Source organism: Symphodus melops, assembly GCF_947650265.1.
Source record: "Symphodus melops genome assembly, chromosome: 11".
Lineage (NCBI taxonomy): Eukaryota > Metazoa > Chordata > Actinopteri > Labriformes > Labridae > Symphodus > Symphodus melops.
Window position 1 is genome coordinate 3,220,041 of NC_136701.1, and position 26,871 is coordinate 3,246,911.

At 43.6% G+C, this 26,871-nt stretch overlaps 1 protein-coding gene across 4 annotated transcripts in view; it reads right to left on the bottom strand.

The window, feature by feature from the left end:
• Positions 1–26,871, bottom strand: part of LOC306831892 (vacuole membrane protein 1-like) — a 71,756-nt gene that overhangs the window by 25,109 nt on the left and 19,776 nt on the right. For all 4 annotated transcript variants that reach the window (XM_079356152.1, XM_079356153.1, XM_079356154.1 and 1 more), the window contains 4 exons: positions 18,697–18,939; positions 14,307–14,438; positions 4,002–4,082; positions 3,568–3,684 (listed from right to left, as the gene is read on the bottom strand). In XM_079356152.1, coding sequence (XP_079212278.1) covers positions 3,568–3,684; positions 4,002–4,082; positions 14,307–14,438; positions 18,697–18,939 — 573 coding nt within the window. The remainder of the gene's footprint in view (positions 1–3,567; positions 3,685–4,001; positions 4,083–14,306; positions 14,439–18,696; positions 18,940–26,871) is intronic.

Genomic DNA, 26,871 nt, shown 5'->3' on the forward strand with positions numbered 1-26,871 from the left:
CCAATACTCGTCCTCATCATGAGGAAATATTAAAGGGGCACTTATAAGAGTCTGACCTGCTCCAGTCACTGATTATGAATAAGAGGAATTATTTCTACTTTCATTTCAGAATTATTTTGGGGCTTTTACGCCTTGATTTAGACAGGACAGCAGCGAGAGTGAGACATCAGGGAGTGAGCGAGCGAGAGAGAGAGAGAGAGGGAGGAAGCACAGGTCGGACTTGGACCTTGGCCGCCTGCTTCGAGGACTAAACAACCACTAGGCACCCTCATTTGATCTTTCAAGAAGAGATGAAAATTGACCCTTTTTTTTTTTCATCTCACTTGTCCGCCAATTCTGCCGATACAATTGTGCAGGACACTTTTTTATTTTTATTGTCAACCCCGTCGTTGATTTTGTTTCCTCGTTCAGTCTTTAGTGTTTCCTGTTGTTTTTTCAAACACGGGGCAATCCAAACTGCAGGGAAACCCACTCAGAGGCAAGTAAGGGAAATACAAGAAGCACTGAGGACGAGAAGTACAAAATAAAGCAGGAAACCGTGCAGACGCACACAAGTCAAGAATGTAACAGAACACACGAGGAGAGAGAGAAGCACAAACTAAACATGCATATACAGAAACCCACCACCTGCTCAGCTCTGCTGCACACACACAATGATAAACAATGACGGGGTCGTACTGAACATGCACTGAAGCTTCTAGAAAGATTACGACTGCAGATCTGCCAATGTGATCAGCTGGACGATATACTGGTCGAGCTTTGGTTGTGATGAGGTGACTGATCGTCACAGGCAGATCAGTCCTGATGCCGGACCAGGATTCAGTCACGTGTCATTCGAACCAAAGCTGCAAGATTTAAACGAGGACCATGCAACACTTTGAACAGCCGTAAAACAACAACAAGAACAACAAGCGGAGTGTGTATGAGTAAACGTGAAGAGTGACAGGAGGGTCTCTTTCAGTGAACAGAAATCGACGTGACAGCCATGTCAGTAAAACACCTTGAAAAGCCTACAGTGAAGATAGCAAAGCACAGCGACACCCCCACACACGTTTAATCACATGTGACAGAGCTCTTTGTAACGGTCTTCATTGTACAGTTGCATGACATGTCATCTAGGTCATACGTGTATTGTCATCCGCTTGTCTTCCAATAATTACTTCTGCGAGCTGGGCCTGAAGCCTCGCTGAACGTTTGACACAATGAAAAAGAAAGACGCGCTGTCACAGTGTTGTCACAAAAATAACACGACTCATAATTGACGTGTGCGGCCATTTAAAATAGAAATAAAAAGTTTGACATTTACAGTCGTACTATTCCTGTGCCGCTCGGAAAATAAACACCAGGCGGGACAGTAAGCCGATCTCCCCCCCCACACTGACATTTAAGCTGCAACTTGAGCAACAAGTTTTTGGAGCGATGCACTTGAATATGGATTCTGTGCACCCACGCGTCTATCGTGCAACAGGAGGGGGAAAAAAAAAAAAAAAAACGGAGAAGAAGGAAGGGCTAGCAAGATGGCCGACACACACACACACACACACACACACACACACAGGAAAGCTGACTAAGGAACATGAAGTGTGTCTGCTGGGAAACTGACGGTGATCCGGTGATGACTCTCTGATTTCAGATTACTGATGAAGCTGGCACACTTACAAGAAGGAAGCGTGACATCAGATGTTTATCACAAGTCATCATCCTTCTTTAACGGCACAACAACTATTCTCTCTCTGCTGTTTTCACACATGCACACTCCCGACCATGTTGACACAATTCCAGGAAAGCCTGACCCTGAGATCTTCCTCACTTCGTTTCGTACACTTTTTTCTCACAGTATGATGAGAGGAGGAGGAGGAGGGGCCTCGGACGGCAGGACATGACATAGGACAGACTCTTTCAAGATGGTTAGAGTTTAAAACCGTGACATGTCCATAAATGTCATCATCACACACTCCTGCTCTCCTGCCTCGAATCTTCCTGACATCTACCTGCAGTGTTTACACATCAGAAGCAGCAGAAGCAAAGTGCCACACCTCGCAGGTCTTCGTCGCACGCACGGCAACAAACACCTTTTCTCACGAGTTCCTCCGTGACAACGAGCCTCGTCCTCCGGTGACATGCTGCGCCTCAAAGGCCCTGACGTCCGCCATTCAGCGGCGGGTATCGGACGTGAAGCTAATCAAGCAGAGACAAAGAAAGGAGAAACCGGTGCAGAATAAAGAGAGCCTTCTCCTTGGAGACTGTTGGTGGGAACACACCTGAAGCGCAGGTACACAGCAAGATCAAAAACAGGGCTTTGAAGCATACGTACACACACACACACACACACACACACACACACACACACACACACACACGGCCCACGAGGGAGAAAGTCAGTCTCTTTCTGTTGTTTTCTGCCCACACACTGCACAACCTACTGAACATTTGCATTTAGCCTGAAGAAAATGAAACCATGTAGCTTCACGAAAAGGGGCCAGGGCCCCCCCAAACACGCCAGAGAGCCAAGTGATGTCTTTCTTTCTGTAAAACGGGGAGGGACACACCTCTGTCAGTGGGGGCCCCTGGGACCCCTGGGTGTAATCTGGTACTGTGTGTGTGATTGTGCCTGCCATGCATGCAACCCCCACCCGTCCCTCTCACTTTTCCCTCTTCTTTCCCTCCATCACCTCCCACAGACAATGTTTATCTGCGTTCGCCTCTCACTCACAAGGTTCCCCCCACAGCCACCACCTCTCTCTTTCTCCGCTCGTTGCAGGAAAAAGCTTTCTGCATATGATAAGGAATGAGGCAGAGTGGACGAAAAAAACAAAAAACAGTTCTCTTAACCCCTTCATCTTTTTGTCACAATGCAAAATTCCAGCGTTTTGCTCGCAGAACAGAAAGTCGAGCCCCTGGCGATAATCACACGCATACTGCAAATTCCTGGACGCAAATTGAGGAATTTTCAGGATTAGAAGAAACGAGCGTGATGCCAAGTCTCATAACAGCTCTTTCCTATTCACGGGGTCAGGATGTACCTTTCCTATGAAGGATCTGTCTGCCGCAGCATGACCACTCTACTGTACAGGGGGGGAGGGGGAGGGGGGGGGGCTGCAGCTGCAATCACAAAATGGTTGACTCCCTCTACTTAGGCTGCACAAAATGGCCTCCTCACTGCCAGCTGAGCAGAGTGCTGCAGAAGACATGCATGAGCATGATTCATTATTGAACACTCTTCTCCCCTCTGCATGCATGTGTTTGCAAAATCTCCAAATGTGGCACACTGACGAGTTTAGTTTATTTATGTGCAGTATGAGACGGAAGACATAAAAACAGAAGTCTCACACACTCTCTCACACACACACACACACACACACACACACACACACACACACACACACACACACACACACACACACACACACACACACACACACACACACACACACACACACACACACACACACACACACACACACACACACACACACACACCTGGGACACGAGTGCTGTCCTGTACACACAACTCATCATTAAAAACATCATTTTGAAGCGGATCTTTTTCATTTAACGCACGCTTACCTGAATGTGCATTTTGATGACGGCTTTTCCGATGAGCGTCGCACCAAAAAAAGTCCAAAAGGGAACCAAAAAGTGTCCGCACGTTATTCCTGCCAGGTCAAACAAGGGATTTGGAATCTGAGGAACAAGGATAGAGATGACAGGAGTTCATGATTTGAACAGTTAACACAAGAAGTTCGTGGAGAGAACATTTGAAGACGTGAGAAAACATTTCAAAATAAGAGTCTCCGTCGTGCGCATCCACATGTGTATTCAACCTGTCGCCCTGCAGAAGGTCCCACTTCAATATCTCACTCTTTCACAAGCGTCCCTTTTTATTCACAAGTGGAACAACACCACTGCCCTGATGTGTTCAGATGAAACCACATCACCATGGTGGCCATGAGGGGAAGTTTTATATATTTATTAGAAGAGTAATGATTGATCTGACTTACTGAAGCACAGGCTAAAATCCCAAAGAAGCCGACCCTCTGGATGAGCCTCTGAACGGCCACTTTCGCTCGTGTGGCGAAGTCCTGAACGAAGACGAAAGAAGAGGTGGACAAAAAAGATGTGTCAATGCAGGAGACATCTTACATTCACAGATTTGTAATCAACATCAAATTAAAAGTAAAAAGAGATTCATTCGAACAATTTTATTTAATGTCCCGTCAGATTCAAATCAAAGATGAACACGATGAACACACTATTGAAGGCAATAACAGATTTATAATTCATAAAATATTTATGTCTCAGTTTATTTCAGCTGTTTGACATTGGGACATTTTTTTAGGGATTAACTGAACAAAGAGACGGCTGATATTTGGTCATTTAAGGACAGGACGTCTTGTGTTTTAGGAAGGAGCATCACAGAGGCGTGTGGAGTCAAGCTGCTCAGCCTGCTGCTTCATTCATTATAATTCATGTTTAATAAAGAGCTTTTTAAAAACATTTAAAAAGTGACCTTAAAACCAATTCATTCTTTGACATCAAGTCTTCAAACTCTGGTTGTGAGATAATCTGCTTCTCTTTTTCCTCCTGCCTGTCAGAGAGCGAGCTTCTTTTATTTAATTTCTCTCCAATTACTGAAATTTCACTTTTTCCTTTTTACCCTTAAAAACATGTTTGAGTTTCAATCAAACGAAAAATATGTTTAAAAAAAAGATTTTCACATTTTTCACATTTTTTTTTAGTGAGGGAAAAGCAGCAGCAGCAGCAGCTTCACAGGAGAGGCTGTTAGTCTGCACTCAAAGAAACATTTGTTTTAATTATTGAGAAAATAATGAGCTAATGAAAATGATAAGGAGAATCTCTGAAGTTTGATCTGCAGCAGCACACACTAATGAGAATAATTAGAAATGAGTCATTTTTTAGAAAACATTTGCATCAGGGTGATTTCCCCCTCCCTTGTACGAGAGTCCAAACCACCCCTTAAGGTGTTGACTTTTAAATGAGTTAAAAACATTTAAATGTCTGACTTATGTTTTTAATGTACAGAGAATTTGTTTCGTCTAATTTATCTTCATCTGAGAAAATTTTACCGAGTAAAGAATAAGTGCTGATGAGCTCTTTTTTTTAGGGGGAAAGTTGCCTCTTTGTTTGGTTTCATCAGCAGATAAATTAAATTAGTTGATACAATTCTGCTCATGGCAGGAGAATTATATTTATTTAATGTTTTAATTTAACAAAAAAAGGAAATTTTAACATTTTAATCAAGCTCTAAAATAAATCCCTGAGCATCCTGCAGACACGCAAATCTTCAAACTTCAGACTCCCTGATTCACCTGCCACTAATTCTCAAACTATTTCAACACTCATGTCCGGACATATTTCTTCATGAAAAAGAGTTCACAAAGAGCCTGAAACATGTCTTAATTTAACCTCTGCTGCTTGTTTCTCCCCTATTTTAACCTCCATTGTGACAGTGAGAGGAACATGAGAAGAACACACACTCTGGTCACTCCTGTGACTCACACACTCGTACGTTTTCTGCCCCTCTCACCCTATTCCTCCTGACAGCTCAACAAAAGCCTCTGTTCACAGCAGTGACACACATTTTTCCCACTAATATACCTTTTCTGGGAAGAGGAGCCTTAATCTGTTTGGATTTTAAAACCTAAACGGGTTCTGGGAACACAGAGGGGGAGCACAAAGGAGAGCCCTGACCTGATCACGGACCTTCTTACTTTCTTGTTTTTGGAGACTTTCAATATCTGGGTAATTATAAAAGATTAATGTGAGCTTGATGAAATAATGATTCAGTCCAATTTAAAGAGGTAAAGAATCATTAAATCTGAAGTCACACAAATACTCAGCATTTCATTTTGAGTATTTGATGAGAGCTTGTTTTATTTTGAAGGCCTTCATGTAAAAACTCTCAGAGAATTTAAATCTGTTTTTTAATCATGTTTGATTTACTTATTTATCTACTTTTATTATGAACTGATAAAAAAGTTTTTTTGTGATTTAATCATTGATAAAAAAATACTTTTCCTTCTTTGTAATTTTCTTCTAATAATGCCTCTTTTAAAAAAATTAAAGTTGTCAAAACAAACACTTTTTACTTTTGTTATTTTTTTAAGCTTTTTTCTCCCACTTTTATTTTGAAGGAATCTGCCTTTTTGGGGCTCTAAATTGATATTTTGCTGAATAAAGTTTTCTGAATTTATCTGAGCAGAAATATTCTAACAAATAAAACATTTCAAAGCTTCCCTTTTAATGTCTGCTTTTGCAGCAGATGCACAGAATCATCAGAATTATAATAATTATAATAACATAGAAAATAACTTTATTTGTCTACAATGAGAAGAAGTGAGCAAAAACATGAAGACAAAGAAAGACAACATTCATTAAACCAGAGGACAACTTCACAGTCAGCATCATTCGTACATTTAAAAAAATGTAGTTTCAGAAAAAGGCCGAGGTTTAAGAAGGTCATTTGAATTTCCCTCGGGATCAATAAAGTATCTATCTATCTATCTATCTATCTATCTCATTCAACACTGAAGGTAAAGGTGGGCTGTTTTTTTTTTTTGGGGGGGGGGGTATTTGATGTTTGTGTATTCCTATATTATTAGATTTCTAAGTGATTTAATTGTTTTTGTTTTAATGTATTTTTGTTGGTGATTTCAGATTCAAACAAGAAAAAGATGAAAGTCAAAAGAAGAGCTCGAGCAGATTTTTAATTAAGGCTCCATTTTGAACCTTCAGGAGGAGGTCGGCCTCTATCTCCTGATCGAGTTATTTGAGATCATTGAAAACACTAATATAACTTCTGCGAGAGCTCCTCATCATTCTTAAACATGTTGTCATCTCCTGTTTTTCGTTTCTTGAATTCTTCGTTCAGCTCTCCAATCTGCCGCTCTCCTTTTCATGTGCTTTATGAATAAATGTGACTCGACCTGATAAGAAGAGTGAGGACGCTTGTATCAAAATAACACAACTTCCTTTGTGAAGAAAATTCACTTTCACACTAAATACTGACACCCACTCTCTCTCACACACACACACACGTACAAGTCTATGTTCAACACCATAAATTCATTAAGCTGTGAAAATGATCCTGAAGCAAATCCTTCATGTTTTTGTTTTATTTCACTTTTGAGTGGCACCCTCAAATTGTTCATCTGAGTGTTATCATTTTTCATTTAATAACTTAAATAAATATGAGCTGATAAAGCTTTTTTCTTCTTTAACTGTTTAAAATTTAATAACATCATGAAAAAACAAACGAAAAAATTATGATTATGTGCTCATGCAAGAAGAAATCTTTTCCTGGTAGAAACTTAAGGCCTCGGTTTCTAAAGCATCATGTAAATAAAAAAATAAAAACGAGGCTCCAGAGGGGGCTGGCCGAACATGATCATACCTAATATGGTCAACAGAACCAGTACAGTGCTGATGACATTCTTTACGGGGTGCAACCAAGCGGTCACGAAATTTGAGAGACATGGGAGGTCGCCTAATAAGGTGCTGGTGGGGGGAGCAAAGAGACAAGCAATCTGATTGGTTCACCATTTGAATTTCTGCTTCTACTGACGTCCAATCAGGACGGTTTATCCTTGGACGAGCCTGTAGTTTTAATTCTAGCCTGTCCCCGTGTGTGCGTGTGCATGTGCGTGTGCGTGTGTGTGTGTGTGTGCGTGTGTGTGCGTGTGTGTGTGTGTGTGTGTGTGTGTGTGTGTGCGTTGCTCAGCTGGTGGGAGACAGGGAGAGAAGGAATGTGTATGGCTGGTTTACAGCTGAACCGCTGAGGACTGTATCTGGACCGGAGACACCTGACGACTGCAGCGCACACAGAACCCCGCAGAACCAATCATTGCCATGGAGACGGCTTGTAAATCCCATTTGTTATATCACGTCATGACACATGTATTGTTTACATTGGAGGTGCTATAGTTACGCTTTTAGCTCATGCGGTGAAAGCGTGCATTAAACTATCACTGCAGCATGAACAAAGAGTCCCAGAGGAGGTGATGGGAGGATGTAAGAGGAAGGGTGTGTGTGTGTGTGTGTGTGTGTGTGTGTGTGTGTGTGTGTGTGTGTGTGTGTGTGTGTGTGTGTGTGTGTGTGTGTGTGTGTGTGTGTGTGTGTGTGTGTGTGAACTTGTGACACTGTGATTTACTATAGTTGAACTCTGTACTTTGACTCTCTCTCTGTTCTGCATTTCTGGACCCGGGAAGCGTCTATCTTGGATGTCTGGGGTTCAGACATGCAGACTCTGTTGTTGGCGGCTTATGGAAAATCACCATCTTTGCCAGGCAGCTTGCCAAAGGCTGCCTGGCGGACCCCCCCCCCCCCCTTCCTCCTCCTCCTCCTCCTCCTCCGCCCCCGTCACAGCCGGCCTGCAGGGCTGGGCTTAGCAGCAATTACATTTGGTAAGACCTTGTCGAGGGTGTGCAGCGTCATTAAAACCACTGAGGTTTTTTTGGTTCCAGGTTTGGATGTTCGGCACAGATGCTTGACTCAGCAGTCTGCACAGTCACCCCACATGGAGTCGACCTCTGTGGGAAACAATCATCACATCTGATCTGCTGTTTATAGGTTTTAATAAGAACATCATAAGTGCTCCTCAGAAACCACTTTAACTGGAGTTTTTTCTTTTTGTTTTTGTTTACAGCACTAACTCTCCAGAGAGCACTTTTTGTGAAACGTCGCTTTTCAAATACTTTAAATATCAGAATTAATGTTTCAACATAACATAACGAGGAACATTTGGCATGAGATTAAGATTCTTCTCACTCATTTACTGAACATATAACAAAATTAGGCTTAACGTCTGCCTCCTAAACTCAAACGTATGAGGATGAATCAGCATTCTACATTTAGCATGACCGCCTGTAGCGCCGTGTTTACAGATTCAAGGTGATGACGGTTCAAAGGGAATTCCATTTTGTACTTTTTCAGGAGAATTTTTTTTGTTTGTTTTTTTATGCTAACAGCTTCTGTTTTATGTTTTGCATATTCAACTTTTCCAACAACTTTTAAAGCCATGTTCTGCCTCCTTTCTGATGCATCACTGTTCGATATAAAGTCTCTTTATTTTTAAGAGGGAGGAAGGATTTCCCCCCCCCCGAACAAAAAGGGGTTTTCTCTTTTTTAAAAAGGACGTTTGCAAAGCGTGTTGAGTGTTGGGTTGTGCTGACGGGGTACAGAGTTCAAACGGAACAAAAAGCAGGCGGCAACAAGGCACTCTGCTCCATGTGGAAAATCAAAGTGTCAGACAAGGAAAAATCTATGCATAGCCTATACACAAGTCAACACCCACACACATTTTTTTCTCTCCCGCTCTCCGTGTGTTTTCGTTTTTTTTCTCAATGAAAGTCTTTCACACAGAAGACACACATCTCCGGAGCGGCCGCGAGCCCCCCGACACGATGACGGCTAAAGTTCATCTCATTAACTCCAACAAGCCCGCGCCTGCTCGCTCTGGCACAGGAAGTGGAGTGATCAAGGACTCCTGACGCAACAGAAAGCTCCCGTCCCCGTTCAAGACGCAATAAACACAAGAGCTGTATGTTGAAATCTATATGGACACACTTGATTTTTAAGACACACAGACACATTTATATATATAAAAATGCACCCCTGAGTCCACGTTGACAAATTCTTTAACAAGCTGTGGTTATAGGGAAGCTGGTTTTACTCTGACTCACCCCCCTCCTTTCAAACAGTTTACTGGAAATAAAGAGGGAGGAGGAAGGAGGGGGCACTTTCAGAGAAGTCACGTGACGGGGCCGGGCAAACCACAGAGAGCCTTTGAGTGCAGTAGGCCAGGGGGGAAAGGCAGGCATACGCCCAGCGCAGATGGCCCTGATTTGAGTTACAGGAGATACGATCCTGGGAGTTGGCAATCAAGAATTCACAGCCTGTTAACCCCTTCCGTGCCGGATGACAAAAAACACACACAAGGCAGGAAATAACTTTGTTATCAGGTTACAAGCAGTCATGAACCGGATCCCTGAAGTAAGGATCCTCCGAGGCGGGGACCGAGGATTCCTCTCCTGCACACGAGCGCTCTGAGCTAAAGATTTAAGAGGGGAAAAAAAAAAGAAAGAAGCTGATGTTCATGACATCAGCGTCTGGAGCCGTTAGAAAAAAGCATGACTTCATTATTCTTGAATAGCTCTGTTGAATGAATGAGAAAAAAAAAAACCCAGAGTGCCGTGCTGCTGCCGTGCATCACGTGCACTTTTGGCAGGAAGTTGGCACGTGCTGGTTTGGAGAAATACCACTGGGTTTATGTCAAGCTGCTCGCACCTACAGTCCTCTCAGTGACGAGAGCGCAGGGGACAAAGTCAGCATCTTAATCCAGCTGCTGCCACAGGGTGTGTGTGTGTGTGTGTGTGTGTGTGTGTGTGTGTGTGTGTGTGTGTGTTGAGGGGTGTCACATCCTAACTCAACCACTTCCTATTAAATACAAAACGATCAAATGTCCCTAAAAGTTCCCCATGTCCAAACTCAGTGAAGCCTGTCTCCACTTTGGCCTACGACCACTGATTAGCAATTAGCAATTAGAAATCCAGAAGTGATGACTTCTTCTGTTTCCACTTAAAAAAAAAAGAAAAGAAGAAAAAAAAAAAAGGTTTCAAAGGTAAAAAGTGGAAAAGTGAAAAAAGCAATGACGTGCTGCGGAGTCTCCTGAAGCGACATAGGGAACCCGGAGAACATCCGAGCGCCGGTGAAAGCCCTGACGAGAGAAAAAATGTTTCCTTATGTTGCAGGTCCTCACTGGTGCAAGCAACCTGCCTCCAGATGCTGTCCAATCACACGAACACACATTATATACATACACACAGCTGCCACATATCAGAGAGAGAGAGAGAGAGAGAGAGAGAGAGAGAGAGAGAGAGAGAGAGAGAGAGAGAGAGCTTGCACAGCAGGAGTTGAACTGTGCATGAGAAAGTGTAAGAGTGGAGGAAGAGAGGGACAGAAAAAGACTATCAGAGAGAGAGAGAGAGAGAGAGAGAGAGAGAGAGAGAGAGAGAGAGAGAGAGAGAGAGAGAGAGAGAGAGAGAGAGAGAGAGAGAGAGAGAGAGAGAGAGAGAGAGAGAGAGAGAGAGAGAGAGAGAGAGAGAGAGAGAGAGAACGAAGGCAGCAGCTGCAGCCTCACTTCTAATCTGCACTCGTGTCGTGGATGCGAGGCAACAAGGCGATGCTCCTCCTGCATCACACTTTTAAGGTTGGTTGCGAAAAAAGACACACAGGAGCTCTTCAACACCGAGGCGATCATTCAGACAAAATCCCGTCCTCCCCACGCCCGTCCGCTCGTCTCGCTCGTCCACTGTCTCTTGAGTTTTTTGTTGTTTTTTTCTTGACTGTTTCGGTGGGAAGCAGCACTTTATCAGTGATGTCAGAGCTCCGCTCACACATGTGGTCTGATGTTGGTGCCAACCTACCCAGCTGTCCACATCATGATGCGAGTGGACCTTACAGGAGGTGCAGCAGCCGGGTTCGGTGTTACGCTGCCGTTGTCTTCTCACCACGTCTTTTTGTGACTTCCTCAAATCTTCAGTTTCAGTATCAAGCGTCTTTAAATGTCTCTCTGGTTTGTGTGCGGGGACTCGGCTGCAATGCAGTGACTTATGATTGCAATGCTTTATTTAAATAAAAAAAAATCCTAATAAACACATACAGAAGACAACTCAAAGTCTGACTGTATTTCTCAATGATCTTAAACCTCCTGTACAGTTCACCTGACTCCCTCCTCTCTTGTTTTATCTGCATTCATTTGATCTCCTCTGTGTTTGAGTTTGAGCTTCCAACTTGCCGCTTGTCTTTGTGCTGCTGCAACGCCTGAATTTCCCCTCTAGGGATCAATAAAGTCTTATCTAATCTTATTTAGTGTTTCACGGGGCGAGCATGCTTTCACCAAAAACAAAAACAGAATGGACTAGATGTCGTGCACCTGAGCACACACACTAGGTGGAGCGCTGTCTTCTTAAAGTCAAGGGGAAGGACTGTCACACAAAGGTTCAGAGGGAACGGCATGTTTGTGTTTTTTTTTTTCTCATAAATTGATGACGCGTAGGAAGAGTAGTGTGCAGGATATTCTCTCACACTAACGTAACTAAATGGATGAAGAGTTAAAGCACACACGTGTACGTCATCTGCTGCTGCTTTACACGTTTCAGAGAGTTGATGTGACCCAGCCAGCAGCGAAATACCTGCTTTGACATCAGATATGGAGCTGTGGTCAGAAATCCTGAATACCAGGGTTCAAAGCTTTATGTCAAAGAAAGAAGGGAGCTGAGGATCCCCCACATGTGAACGCAGCTGTTCATTGATCTCAGTCTACTCTCTGTTTATTCGGCTCTATTCTCTCCTGTTACCGACTGTGCTTTCTGGGTCAACGCATTGTGTAAACATCTGTTTTTGAAGTGATATTATTATTACAGAGCGATGAGAGGAAGGACTCAATAACCGCTGACATGTTGATGACATGAACTCCTGAATCCACTTGTTATTATTTGGATCAGATCGACTTTTTTTTAAAGCACTCAAATTATTTCAACTTTTCCGCTCCAGGAGAAACGATCGAAGCAGTGAACCCTGACGCCAGATTCTTTATATTTAGATTTCATATTCATTATCATTATTGGGTTTTTTTTATGTTTATACGAGCGACACTGTATTCCACATATGGACGGAAATGTTTCATGATGAAACACTTTGGGAAAGCTGTGAAAGAAGACAAACAAACGTGCAAATCATTTCAGCAATAAGCAAAATCTTTGATGTTCCAGACAGATAAATTAAACGTGTTGTCAGTAGTTAAAACTATGATCTGAAGAATTCAACATTCATATACTATTTCAACACAAGCCAAGAGCAGGGTTCAAGCTGTTTTCTGATTCAACAAAAACAATCTTGTTGGTTGAGGAAATTGTTTTAAAAATGATGATGACATTTTTTTGGAGATCAAAATTCAACAGAAACACGAGGTGAAAATGTGAGAGAGTCTTCTCTGGATGGAGGAACGGTCAGAAGGATGTTCCTCCAGTTGTTCTCGTCATTTTTCCTTCAGAAACAGAGAATCATGCCAGAGCTAAATGATCTCATCGTAAGCATCCTGACATTCAAAAATATAACTCAGTCGACTCCTTCTCTCACACAGGATCCTCACTCGTGTGTTTTTAGCTTTTTCAAATCTCTACCTGTGCTGTTTGACTCGCGGACGACGCAGCGTTTCAAACCACGCTCCATTACACCTAAGACCAAAAAAAAAAAAAAAAAGCCTGAAGTGATTTGTGTGCTCCAGAACTTTCTTTGGATCCTTTCTGAGAGAAGCAGTCCACTGAATCACATTTTCTCTGAAAGCTTCGACTTCCATTAGTGGAGAGTCTGAAGCTGTAAATGTGACAATACTCTTTGAAATCCCATCCTGATCTACCAACAGCTCCTGTATCGCTCCTCCAAAAAGGTATCTGTTCACTAATGTTTGCTGTAAGAGAGTCTGGAGTGAAGCTCAGAAAAGCACTTATGGATGCAGCTGTGTTACTGCACTTGACCTGTCTGAACGTTTGACCCACATGTTGGAGGGAGAGAAACATTCCTGAGGATGAAGAGTGTGTCAGGACGCACGGCTCTGACGAAAGCCGTTACAAAAAAAACCGCACGCAAGTTTCCCCTCATTTCTCCCGCTTCATTCATGATCGCCAGAGGTCGGAAAAATAAATATTTACACTAAGCTTTGTTGCGCGATCTGGAAGGGATGTTTGAGATGAGAACATTTTCTGACAGGAAATTTCAAAATGAAGAAAAAGAAGAAGAAGGAGCCGGAAATGGCGGGAACATTTTACTCGAATGCATCATTACTGTTACATTAGTCATATGGTTGTGAAAGCAATAGATTCCCACTGTACCGTTGAGACACAGAGGTGGGGCTTGGTCTAACACACACACACACACACACACGCACACACACGCACACACGAGGAACAATAGTATGAATCTGGCACAGAGTTCACTTTAGGGAGTTTGTGATGACCGATTTGGAAAATCAAAACAACAGAGATAATAAATCACTGTCAGAAACACAGAGTTTAAAATGTGGTCAAAGTGGGAAGCAGACACACAAGTGCAAAAGAGCGAAGAGGTGCGTTCGTACTGAAGGAGGTCGAAGTTAGAGTTTAACCAGACGAGTGTGTGTGTGTGTGTGTGTGTGTGTGTGTGTGTGTGTGTGTGTGTGTGTGTGTGTGTGTGTGTGTGTGTGAGGGAGAGAGAGGAACAGAGGGTTGGGAGTGGGAGCAGACGGTCACCTGAGCAGACTTGGTCTCGTCCAGCATCTCCTCAAACTTCTGGTAGTCCTCGTCATCCGGGTCGGCACCGGACAGACGCGCAGCCCGAGCCATGAAGTACGGAGGAAGCTCTCCTATAGCTGTACCTGCACCCTGCACACACATACACACGCACACGCACACGCACACGCACACACACACACACACACACACAAGTTACAGATAAGCTGCTGGTCCAAGACAAGAAGAACGCCTCCATCACTCATCAGACACAATATTCAACAGATAAATTCAAGCCAGTGTTGAAGAAACGTGAGGAAATGTGTTCAATAGTATTTTTTGTTCTGTTTCGGGCTCTTTGACACGTTATTGATTTTGTGATCAGTTATGAATGAGTCATCGTTACAGTGGACGAGCACCGGTTTTTTTCTTTTTTTTTTCCTTCAGGTCTTTTGTAAGATTATATTGGATTCTTCTTCTTTGTTCTCCTCGCTTCTGTCCTCTGAAGACAGGGAAGGGAAGAGTGAGAGAAGCAGAAGTAGTTTGATGTGTTCCAACTTTCTTTTCTTTTTTTTTTGCACAATGTTTTTATTTTTATTTTGTCTCCACATTAGTCTCATTAGTTTAACAAGCGTGGTTCATTGGAGGGGGTTTAATGTGGCAAAAACATCAATATCCACGTCCCAAAGGAGCTTGCACAGCTTGACATCTGGGATTGTGCGATCAGAGCGCTTAATAGGAATAAAACGGAAAGGATTTAAGAGAAGGAAAATCCTACCGATTATTAAACGTTCATGGACACATAAAAACACAGGTCAGGAGAAGGTGATAAACCGGATCACCTCGAAACACCCTATCAACACGTAGCAGCGCGTACGGCTCGGTCGCAGGACACCTTGGACATGTGGAATGCAGAGTTTCTGGAGAATTTAAGAAGTGCTAAGAAGCTGACGGGGGTCTGCAGGAAGCATGATATCGATAACAGCCAAATGGAGCTTGTAGCTATAAAGCAGAGGGGCTTAACGGGGAGAAAGCGGAAGTGATTTGAGGGAAATAAATCCTCAGCTCTTGGTTCGGTTCACCAAGTTCGTGCCGCCGAACGTGAGGACACGTGGTGGTGGTGGTGGTGGTGGGGGTTACAGTCTTAATTAACACAATGAAAACAGCCGTTTTTTGGAGTCGCTCACAGCTCATTACTTTAATGTTTCCAGGCACCGGGAGGGGAAAGGAGGGCTGCGAGGGGGGTTGAAAGGAAGATGCTTAGGATGTAGTCTAAGTTACAATTACTGATGATTTCAAGCCTAAACAAATCCCTGACATCCTACGAAGCACAGTGAGGGAGTACAATTCAGCTGCTGAGTTGAAACACACAATCTCAGCTTCCATCTCTCCACCAGAACGACATAACTAACTAATCACAGCCACTTTACTGCTACGAGGCTGCATGGCAGAGCCAGAAGATGATTAGTGGGTTGTTAGCAACCATGGCAGCAACAACAAGCCCAAACAATCACTCTCAGGAGGCGGCGCTACCTTAAAAAAAGAAAACGCTGGCCGACTGCATCTTTAATCTGGACACCCTGTTCTCTTGTTAACACTGCAGCCTTTGATGAAATCTGCCAGCTTTCTCTCATAATGGAGACATGCCCTAATCTCCCAGGCAGCTGCTCCATTCAGCAGCTCTGCCTCTGTTTTTGAAGGCGTGCGTGCGTCTGTGTGCGCGGACGTGAGTGTGCATCTGTCGACGGGGCAAGTGAAATACGTCCACCTGCACAGTGCTGTCGTTTGAAGTGTGGCACTTAAGGGTGCTGCTGTGGAGGACAGAGAGGCTTCAAGAGGGAACGAAAAAAGAAAAAGAGAGAAGAAGGGGCTGTGGTGTTAGGGGAGGGGAGCGTCCAATGTCTCATCATCATCAGTGTATTGGGGGAAAGGGGGGGGGATACTTGGCGTGTGGGCTTTGTAATCCTGGGCACAACAGGTGTCTCCAACTGTAGAGCTGACACGCTGAGGCCGTGCCAGGCTGGGGTTACAGGGAGGTGTGGCGCTTACTGGGTGGTGGTTGGTGAATCCAAGGGGATTGGGTGGCACACACACCCACAGGCGAGGACTACTATGTCACACCTCCAAGCGGGGATCTGCTTCTGCTGGCGTTTGGCTTCAGCTCAGAAGAAAAAAAAAAAAAAAAAAAGTCTCCAGTTTGAAGCCAAAAAAGCAATAACGCATTAGCAATAAATCAAACATGCGGACACAGCAGGATGTGGATGTATATTAAGATGGGGAGTGTCTTTACGTCTTACACTATCCAGGCGCCTCGTTAGCATGAGAGCGAGCTCCTATCTCCCCCGCTCACCTGCATGCATTCATGATCCAACAGTGACTAACTCTGTATATCCTGAGACTGTGTGCTCTCTGCTGGATCGTTGATGTGTCTACTATTTATGCCACCATAGCTATTGATGACAAAATAAGTCACATTTCTATGACAATAACAGTTGATATTACTCATATTACTCATAATATAACTTTAACTGTTTAGCTTGAAGAGGGAACAAAAAAGACCCCAAAAAAGAAGAGAAGAAGAAGGGGCAGATGTCAAAATGGCTTTTATAGAAATGTTTTTGTTTTTTGCCGTGGCCAAAAAAAATATTTTTCCATTTGTTTCTATGCAGGCTTCTAATTTTGCAGTTTTTAATGAGTATGTGTGTTTAGTTAATATATTAAAAAAAAGAATGAGGAAGCCTACAGGCCATGCACAGCTTCTGGAAAGACTGCCTGGTTCCTGTAAAGTTCCTGGTTCTGAGGAATGAGCTTAGCATCTGTATTTCCAGAACAGGGAAACAGGTAACAAAGACCCATCAGGTATCAGAGACCAAGTTCTCTTTTCCAAACACTCCACACTTCTGCCCTTCTCATGACTAACAAAAGGAAACTGAGAAATGTTGAATGTCGTTACGGAGAAGTCGATGACGGCGTGCGACTCCGAACACGCACTGTGGTGCGTAGTATCTGTTCTTACATCTCCTGCATCAGCGTGTGACAGCAGCACAAGCCTCCGTCAGAGCTTTCAGAGTAACTCTGAGAGATGTGAGTTATTGATAAACCTGAGCCCCTGTCTCAGTGGAACTACACTTTATAGGAGGTTATTCTTTGTCAAAGTCAATGGTCATTTATAAATGTGGATTCTGAAATGAAACAAAGATGGTGGACTCAAAATAGTTTGTCAAGCTCTTAGCAACCAAAAGGCTGGTTAGAGGTGTGAAACCACTGAAAGCACACAGGGGGAAATTCACGGTAGCTTGGGGTTTTCCAAGCAAATGAGTTCTCAATGAATACATTTTGTACCCACACTGTGAATGCAAATGTGTGAGTTCTTAGTCTGAGCCTTTACTGGGAAGGAGAGCAAGATGTAGCAGCTCAGTTTGAGTTAGAGTCAGACACCACCGAGTCTTTATAAAGGTCTGCAGACAGTTAATAATACATGTAAATAAAAAACTCCTCCCCAGCAGCATAAGAACCCCGAGCAGGAACGGCAGGCGAGCTCCGATGATTTCAAGTTGTCTTTAGTTGTCTCTTTGGTGCTCCTGCTTCAACCTGACCTCCTCCCTAACATGTGACCAAACTCCCTGAGCAGGAAAGACATGTTTTTATGACTTTCAAACATTAGAGCAAAGGTATGGGGGAACAAAGAAAGGTCCGGTTCGACACCTTGACAGAAATGTTTTTCATCACATTTACATTTTTCTCACGGGGCGTGCTTACAGTAAAATGCACGAAAAGGGAGCAAGTGTGCGGTCTCCTTTTTTTTTTACTCTTTATCACATTTACAGAAATAAGAAATGTCACTTCTTTAAACGATATTAAAAAACATTAAATAATGAGGCATTGTCTTCATTCTGTGTAATTGATTTGTGCAGAATGGAGTTCCCAGTCTGCGTCTGTCCCTGCAGCCCGGAGCAGCTCTGAGCTCCCCGTGACAAACACATCAACTTTCTATAACCTCTTCTCTTTGTTTTTATTTGAGGCGGGCTGTGTGTTTCAGCTAAATTGCCGTATCTGCTTTGTTTTCATGCAAGTTTTCTTTGTGGTTGCAGAAAAATGGACTTTGGACACCAAATGACTGGCTTAGTGGACGACGGGGCAACGCCGAGCTTCTCTTGGTGGGAGTGAATGGATTGACCGTGCTTCGTCACTTTAAATGATGAACATGTCTCTCTCTCTCGTAACGTCTTCGAAACCTACTGGATGAACTCGAACATCTTCTCAGATAAATCTGGAGACGGGACAGTTTTTCCACTATACCGTGAAGCTTGACATGTGAAATGTGTTGCAACGCTTCAAGGTCACTGAGCCATGAGAAATGTTTATTAAACTCCCTTTTGTTGGACACAGCCTGTGTTTAAGAGGCACTCACCCACATACACGCCTCCAGCTGGACTTTGGAGATGATGGTCCACAGAGAGATGCCGTCTTGGATGGCTGCTGGCCCCACCAGCCCGTCCATCCCGGCTTCATCCACGCCCACATGCCGAGCGTCAGAGCCTGGAGCCTGCACTTCCTGCTGGGGACAGACTATTTGGTCCGGATAGGGCGGCTCGGGGAAATCCACAGAGCCACATTCATAGGCCGCCAAGGTCACTGATGCTATGTGGGGTCCCTGAGAAACAGAAAGAGATAGAGACAAATGGAGAGGAGTAAAAAAAAAAAAAAAAATTACAAAAAAAAAGAGTAGGCGTGAGTGCACCTGTTGGAAGAATCATTGAGTCAAGGGAAGATCCCTTGGTTTTGAGTGGAGAGACAAAGTGAGCACACTGAGTCAAAGACGGAGTGAGACGGTGACATGTGGGCCGTCTCTCCTTTGGTTCCTACATCAGTGAAAGTCTTCCTCTGTGTTTTCTAAAACCTGGAGGAGTGAAGGTCCCTTCAGATTTCACTTCTGCATGAGTTTCTCAGACTATCAGAGAAAAGCAGATAACCAGGATTAAAAGAGCGCCTTATGCAAAAAAGGTGCTTCTTCCTGCTGTGAAATGACCTACATGATCGCCTCGATTCTATGCAGCTGCTTGAAGCTAAATATCAAGACCTAGATACTTTACATGAAAGTTGAGTCATTAAGATTTAAATGCTGATTATCCAGTTTTAATAAAACAAAATCTCATGTTTCAAAATGATTTTAAGGAACAAACTGTTGCTGTTATGATATTAAAATCATAACACAAAATCCCGGAGAAGCAGGCGTCTAATATCTATCAGCTGAGTCTCAGGTAGGTAATGTTATCTGGGGCCCGGCCCATATCAAACACATTCTGGAGAGTGATGACATCTGCTGAAAGAGAACGGCTCCTGTAACGCCTAATTCACACATGCTCAGTGCACGCCGCGTTTCATCAGCGCCACTGGTTTGCTCTGTCAGACGGCGCGCGCCGCTGGATCCTCCAGATCACTCGGGAATGAAGAGAAAAACCATGATGCTCTATGGTAAGTTTGTTTGTTTGCCTGTTTTGACGTAATGTTGGTAAAAATACAATCACGAGTCTTTGCGTTACATTTAATTGGAAATTGAGCAGGTGCTTTGTGCGTGTCCTTGTCTGACTTCCTGTCTGGGATGTCATATCCTGTCCAGCTTGTCACTTGCCTTCAAGCGTACTCCATGAGCATACTACAGAGACCACAGCGCCCACCGTGTGAACACAGTGGCAGCTAACTATGGCGTGGTGAGAGGAGTATGTGTGCATTGTGGGTAATAAAACGAGAAAAATAAAATGCTTTTTGAGTTGTAAACAAATCGAGTAATATCGCCACGCGTTATCGGCCGATCCAAATAAATCAGTCAGACTTTCACGTTGTATTTCAGCTTCACACAATCAAAATATCTTCATCTCCCTTAAAGTATCACTCTTACATATTTTCCTGTTTATGAAGGTTTTAATGTGAAGAGTGGTGAAGCAGCCTTTTTCCAGCATCGTGACTTCAGACATCAGTTATTAATGTTTGACTGCTCCTGTTGTAAGAGCCACACATTAGCATAACTAAGGACGCGCTGTCTTTGATAAGGCCCGCTCTGGTTTACATTTCTGCCTGGTGTTTATTTACCTGTCAATGAGACTTCCAGTGATGGAAACTGGGAAATAAAAGGGGGGGAAAAAAGAGTTCAAATTTAAGGTGTGCCGAAAGTTTATTGAGCTGCCAGCTCAGAGTTTTTGACTCGGCAAACCCTGAAACAAGCAGGCCACACACACGTACGCAAATTCAAATAAAAAACACAGAAATACCAAAATAAACATGTTGAGAGGGGAAGTCTCCGTTTCAACACACTTCTGGCAGTCTGCAGTTCCAGCGCAGGTCATTTCAAGCCCTCTTGCTCTAATTTCATGCCATTTTATTCAACATGAGCACACTGAACTGTTTCAGACAAAAGAGCTTGAATCACTCTTTTTTTTTTTTTTTAAAAAGAAACGAAAAAAAAAGGTTGAAATGTACTTAATACACCCGAAATAAAAGTAATCATGTCATTTCAGGAGTCATTTAATGTTCTGTTCAGGTAAAAGTCAAACTGCTGAACAGAACATGGTACAAGAACTACAACAATTATTCCTGCAGCACGGACACTCAGGGGGCGGAGCCTCACGTTCTGCATCGCACACTGAGGTCACCTGCTGTGTGTTCACATCAGGCCCGGCCTCATATTTTGGATAAGCTTTAAAAACATAACCAACAAAGTTTTTTAACCTAATAAATATTTGCATTAACCTGGAGATGAAACCAACAGGAGAGCATCTGACTTTAGCTCAAACAGAGAGGATCTATGTAAAATGGTTCCTTAGGAAAGGGAAAAACTCTGTTGAATTTAACAATAATAATATTCATGTTTAGTCTACGCTGCACGGATGAAGGTTTCTCACAAATAGCGAAATATCAAAGATACCCAGACTGGAAGTTTCCTTGACATTAATGTTGTGTGACGTGTTGAAATGTAAGACGAAATGTCTTTGATATTTCTGACTGCGTCTGGATCGACACTCCTTGGTTAGCCATGAAGCATGTGTATAAAAACCCGAGCGCGTTGGGCTTTCCTTTCGACTGTCCTGACGCGCTTTTTTATTTTTATTTTTTTACTCGTTTCCTTTCTTCTGCATTGAGAACAGAAATTTTCAGCACAACTTTCAAATCTACAATTTCTGCTCCTTGTAACTCAAACTTCTGGCATGAATGTTACTTCGTCTGGACCTCCTGTAGCTATCTCCATGCTGACACTTATAAGGTCTATTACTAAATATAAGAGCAGCTCAGGAGGTGAACAGAAGAACAATGTCATCAGTGGATTCCTGCTTCAAAGCACCTTCCCTGGAAAGAACAAACTTTGAACAAGTGGCCGTTGGGTCATTCTACAGTGACTCAACGCCACAATAAGGTTGTAAATATTGTCTGTAAGGATAATATTTGAACAAGTTTATAACTGAACCGGATCCAGTCAGTTAGGGAAAAGGTCGAGTCACATTTGCGTTTAGTCAGAAAGCACACGAAGCAGAGGCCGACATGGATGTGAAATGACAGTGATGATCAAACAAGTCAGAAACACAGGTGTGATCCCTGCAAACAAAGAGAGAGTGGCCATGTGTACTCTGCTAGTTCCCCTGTGTGTGTGTGTGTGTGTGTGTGAAGGGTGCTCCCAATGACTCACGGCGGGGGGGGGGGGGGGGGGGGGGGCACTTTTGGCCTTACGCAATGTAGCGTCAAAGCGATCAGGCAAACGTGGGGCGGGGCTGAAACTTCCGGAGCCACATGGGACAAGGCAGGACAGGATGGGACGTGGGAGGGCAGGAAAAGTGGCGTGTGAGGCAACAGCCAAAAAAGCAAAGACTTCTCTGGGATCGGCGCACGCCTTTTAGATGACAAAGATTAGGCTCTACATACAAAGCATTGCAAAGTGGGTGCAGTCTTATTTGCATAATAATGCAGGCAAACACTCCCTGGACATCAAGAGGAAACGTCCGGTGCACATGCACATGGAGTTTTAGTATGAAAGCAAAAGACAAAATGGGAAAATCTTCCCAGAGGCAGAAGTCAAGAAACTCCCAGTCAGACGAGATACTCCCCACACTCACATCCTCTCCACTGAGTCTTAAGTGACACACACACGCACTTTACTTCAAGCTCAGAGACTCCTCAAGCAGAAAGCTTGTGTGGCAAAGTAAGACTATATTCCTTCCAGCTCTATATCAGGTCATGTGTTTACCAAACACACTCAGACGGCCTGCCAACGGAGAGCGTTGCGTGACTCGGAGTGCCTCCTCTCTCTCTCTCCATCTCACACCGTGTCACTGCTTCTCACCTTACACAAGAGCCGAGTCATCTCATGCAGCCCAGGTGACTCACCCATCATCTGCAGCCCTTCCCACAACCTGCATCCAGGTAGCTGCTGTCTCTGTTACACACACACACACACACACACACACACACACACACACACACTCAGGAGCACATGCACAGTTTATCATAGGAAGGATTCATTTCATGCACAGACGAGGAAGCTCTGAGAGAATCCTTTGTTCCACCTCACACGTTCTGTTGTCTCTAAACAAAGTATACTCGGGAAGGTGATACTTGTGTGTGTGCTGAAATTACTGCACAGACTTCTGTTTGAAGATGTGCGATACGGACGATGCTCACAGCCACTAAAACACACATCAGCAATGACAGAGGCGCTAAGTCTCTCTCTCTTTCTCTGAGTCTTTGGGACTGACAATGCAGAAGACATTTCTGGCATTCCTGTGGCGACCAGCAGAAACCAACGCTTGGTCTCCCAAACGAGTGGGATCCCCACTTCTGGGTACGAGTGCATGGACAGAGACTTAGAGGAGACACACACACAGTTTTATGGAAGATGCCTGTGAGAAAAAATAAACAGCTGTTTAAGGGTACAGTCACTCACATTAAACTGGAGTCAAAACCTCATCTCTCTCTCTGTGGCATGCAGGGTTTTTAAAGCAGCTCTGGTCTGTGACCTGGATCCTGTTAGATTTGGAAATACAGTTTAATTTTTTTTAATTAATAGTAACAGCTACTTTGAGGGTCAGTATGTGGGGACCTGAAGAGGAGCCAGTTTACTTCCTGAGGTTGAGCATGTGTGTGTGTGTGTGTGTGTGTGTTTTAACCTGTGTGTGTGGCGTTCAATAACGGAGTGTAAACGTGAATCTCCTCTCGTGGGATTAACAGATAGATACCTTCTTCTTCATCTTTCTTCTTCCACATACCTGCTGCTTCTCTGTGGACTCTTGAATATTGCATTTTTCCCCTGAAGACAAATCATCAACAGTCATGTGTCTGATCGAGTTTGTTGTCAGTCAGCAGACGTCACAAACCGATTACACCTGCCCTGCACTGCTGCAGTGAGGATGGAGCTCAACGTTTTGAGTGACAGCTCATCACCCAGCTTCAGCATCCGGCAAATGTAATGAGCCCATCAGTCGGCCATAGGCTAAATCCCCGCCGTGTTATCAGTCAACAAAAGCGACATCTATTTAACGGAAAATCTCTGCGATTACAACAGCAGCTGGTAAAAAAAAAAGAAAAAAGGAGTTTCCTTGTGGTGTCCCAGCAAGAACACATTGTGCCTGCTGAAGGAGGATGTGAAAGCTGGTTGGCAAATAACTGCTGCTGAGATGAGCCCATTGACCGCTGGTGACCCTCTGGGGTCCGCAGAGTGATCCGCCACATCGTCACAGCACAGGGAGCGCTGACCTGAGTTGTTAAACATGCAAACAACAAAATTCACATTTTCTTAAATGACCTCGTTTGTCACATTGAATTTTTATTTATGGCAATAATTCATAAAGTGCCTGTGTGTGAGCATGGAGGATTACATTGTGACGGAGCAAGGACGGGCCTTTAAAATTCAAACCCAGCACCAGAAGAACTTTCAGCTGTGCATAAGTTACACGTTTTTATTTTGCAAAAAAACAATGCCGTGCTGCACGCACTCCCTGCTTCATTGTTCTGCACTCCACAAAGACGAAAGAACAATGTGGGGAAATTAAATGATCCCTAATTCGCTGTCTTTAATCATGAGAGCCCACAGTCATCAAAGCCACCACTCATGGTGTGGACTCGTCTTGTTAGTTCACGGTGGCGAACGTAGCCCAGAACCAGACATTAATGGGTGACCATAAACTGACCAGTTCTCAGGGACCACGACCACAGGACGCTCCAGTCATTAACAGGTCGCTGTGGTCGTCAAGGGCCATTTAGGCGCATTAGACATGGTCGGGCTAGCATAACCTGTTAACCGCTTCTTACAGTGGGAGACTGCTCCGGGCTAAGGAGGACAAACATTAGAGGTTAGTTCGTTATGAAGAAGGCTTGGTCAGGATCTCCGAGGGAGGTAAGAGGAGGCTGGACGGAGACCAGTGATGCAGCAGAGACAGAAAGGAGGGGCTGTTTAGAAGTGGGTGGTACACACACACACAAGCACACACACACACACTCTCCGACTGAGAGATGCTGGAGGTTTAAGGGGCTGGTCCCAATGATTTATCCATGTGGTTTCACCAAATGGCTTCATGTTCAGAGACCTCTCCCAAACTGGCTGACTGACACTGACCCCCCACTGAGCGACGCATCGTACACCCACAAGGCGTCACTTTCATTTCAGCCCCAATGATCTGTAACTAACTTTGCATTAAATCAACTATTTCAGGACTTTCAGTAAATGACTGTATGCTGTGTGTGTGTGTGTGTGTGTGTGTGTGTGTGTGTGTGTGTGTGTGTGTGCGTGCGTTTCAAAGAACATGAGAAAGCTCAGAGACATAATTGTGATTAGTTTGCATCGTTTGCCTGATGAAGGTCCATCAATGAATGTCCGACAGGACTTTGATGTTTTTTTATGCATAATGTTCATGTTTGTCTGAATATACAACAACAACAACAACAACACAGTAGAAAGTCAAATCATTTCCTTTGATTTCATTTCTCTCTTTTTTTTTTGTCACAGTCAGACCTGAAACCATCCAATCAAATCATTTAAAAGTCAACCTCATGAACAAATCAAATTTATAATTTATAGGAAGTCAAAACTGGTCAACCATCAAACATCAGAAGCCAGAATCGTTTTCACTCTGGACTATGTATGCTCCTGGTTTAATCTTTTTTTAAATTGAGCCAGATTCATCTTAAGTCTTTACTTCTTAATTATTTTTATTAAAAATGTTCAATACTTCCAGCTTCCTTATGTAGATGATTTTCAGCTTAGTCATCAGCCTAGCTTTCTTCGATGCTTTGCTGTGTTTTTGGAATATTTGAAAATTTTCTTTCATTTTATAAATTCAGGAAATATTTGGGTGACAAAAAAAACAAAAAAACCCAGAGTGACAAATCCTTCGAATAAAAAACATGAAGCCTAAAAAAAGACACGTACTGAAGTGGATACGTCTCACGTTCACAGAATAAATAAAAATAAAACTCGGGAGGGGTACATTCCTTCCTTAAGTGATTTTCGGCTGCCAAACAAAACTCCTGCAGGGAAGTAAATGGTCTGACCCCGAAATCATTTCACCAGGATAAATAGAAGGCTGACGCAGGGACACACACACACACGGACCCACCTGAGGGTGAAAGATTTAACCTTAACAGAAAATTTCAAAATAAAAGCATCCTTTAAATATCCTACATTTCTACAGTGTGCCAGCAGTGCTCTGGTCTGGTCCTGTCAGGTTGGGCTTGCTCTGGCTTGGTTGTTGGAGCTGCTCCAGCCTGGCTACACACTAAGCCCACTTTGGCCCTGGATTTGCTTCCTGTGAATGAACAGGACTCCCAGGGCCTCCAAGACACAGACATTCAGACGCATGCCTCGCATGGCTGGTGTGTGACAGTTCAAACTGAGATGCCGTTAAGCGCCCGTTAACACATCTCCCTGGTATTCAAGATGGTTAAGATGAGTAAGACACAAGACGTCTCCCATGCCTCCCACTTTATGGGGAGGAAAATTAATTCCTTAAAACGGTAAAGACAGTAATTATATTGGGGTGCTTTTAACCAGTTGGTGATGATTTAAACTTAAACACTAAATTAGAGAATTCCCCTCGGGAGCAGCTGCAGACCCATAGCTTACACAGGATAAATTCCCAACCAACATATCTCTATGGTGCGCATGTAATCCGGCCTTTTCAGTAGTGCGGGGGATCAAATCTGAGTGCTAAAGTTCTGACACACTATCTCGATGCAGTAAAAAATTAATGGCTTCAAATTGAATTTAAGAGGAGTCTGAGTTAAAGTGAGAGAGATCCGTTACTGCCAGCCACCGGTGAGTCAAGAGTCACTTTTCACCTTGTCAAAGAGCTACTGAACTCGATCCTGATGTGTCAACCACGTTACGGGTAACATGCACGAGAGGTATCACTTCTGCTGCGCCAGTCATGTTTGACATAGAAAGCAGAGACAGGGACAGCAGCACGTCTTACACAAGAGTCAATGAAGACTTTCTAAAGAGTTCAGAAGTCACAGTTTGTGATTCAATATGACGCTAAAACAGAGAACAGACTTTATACTGTCGTGCCAATTATAGATGTTTAAAAAAATCATTTGACTCCATTCA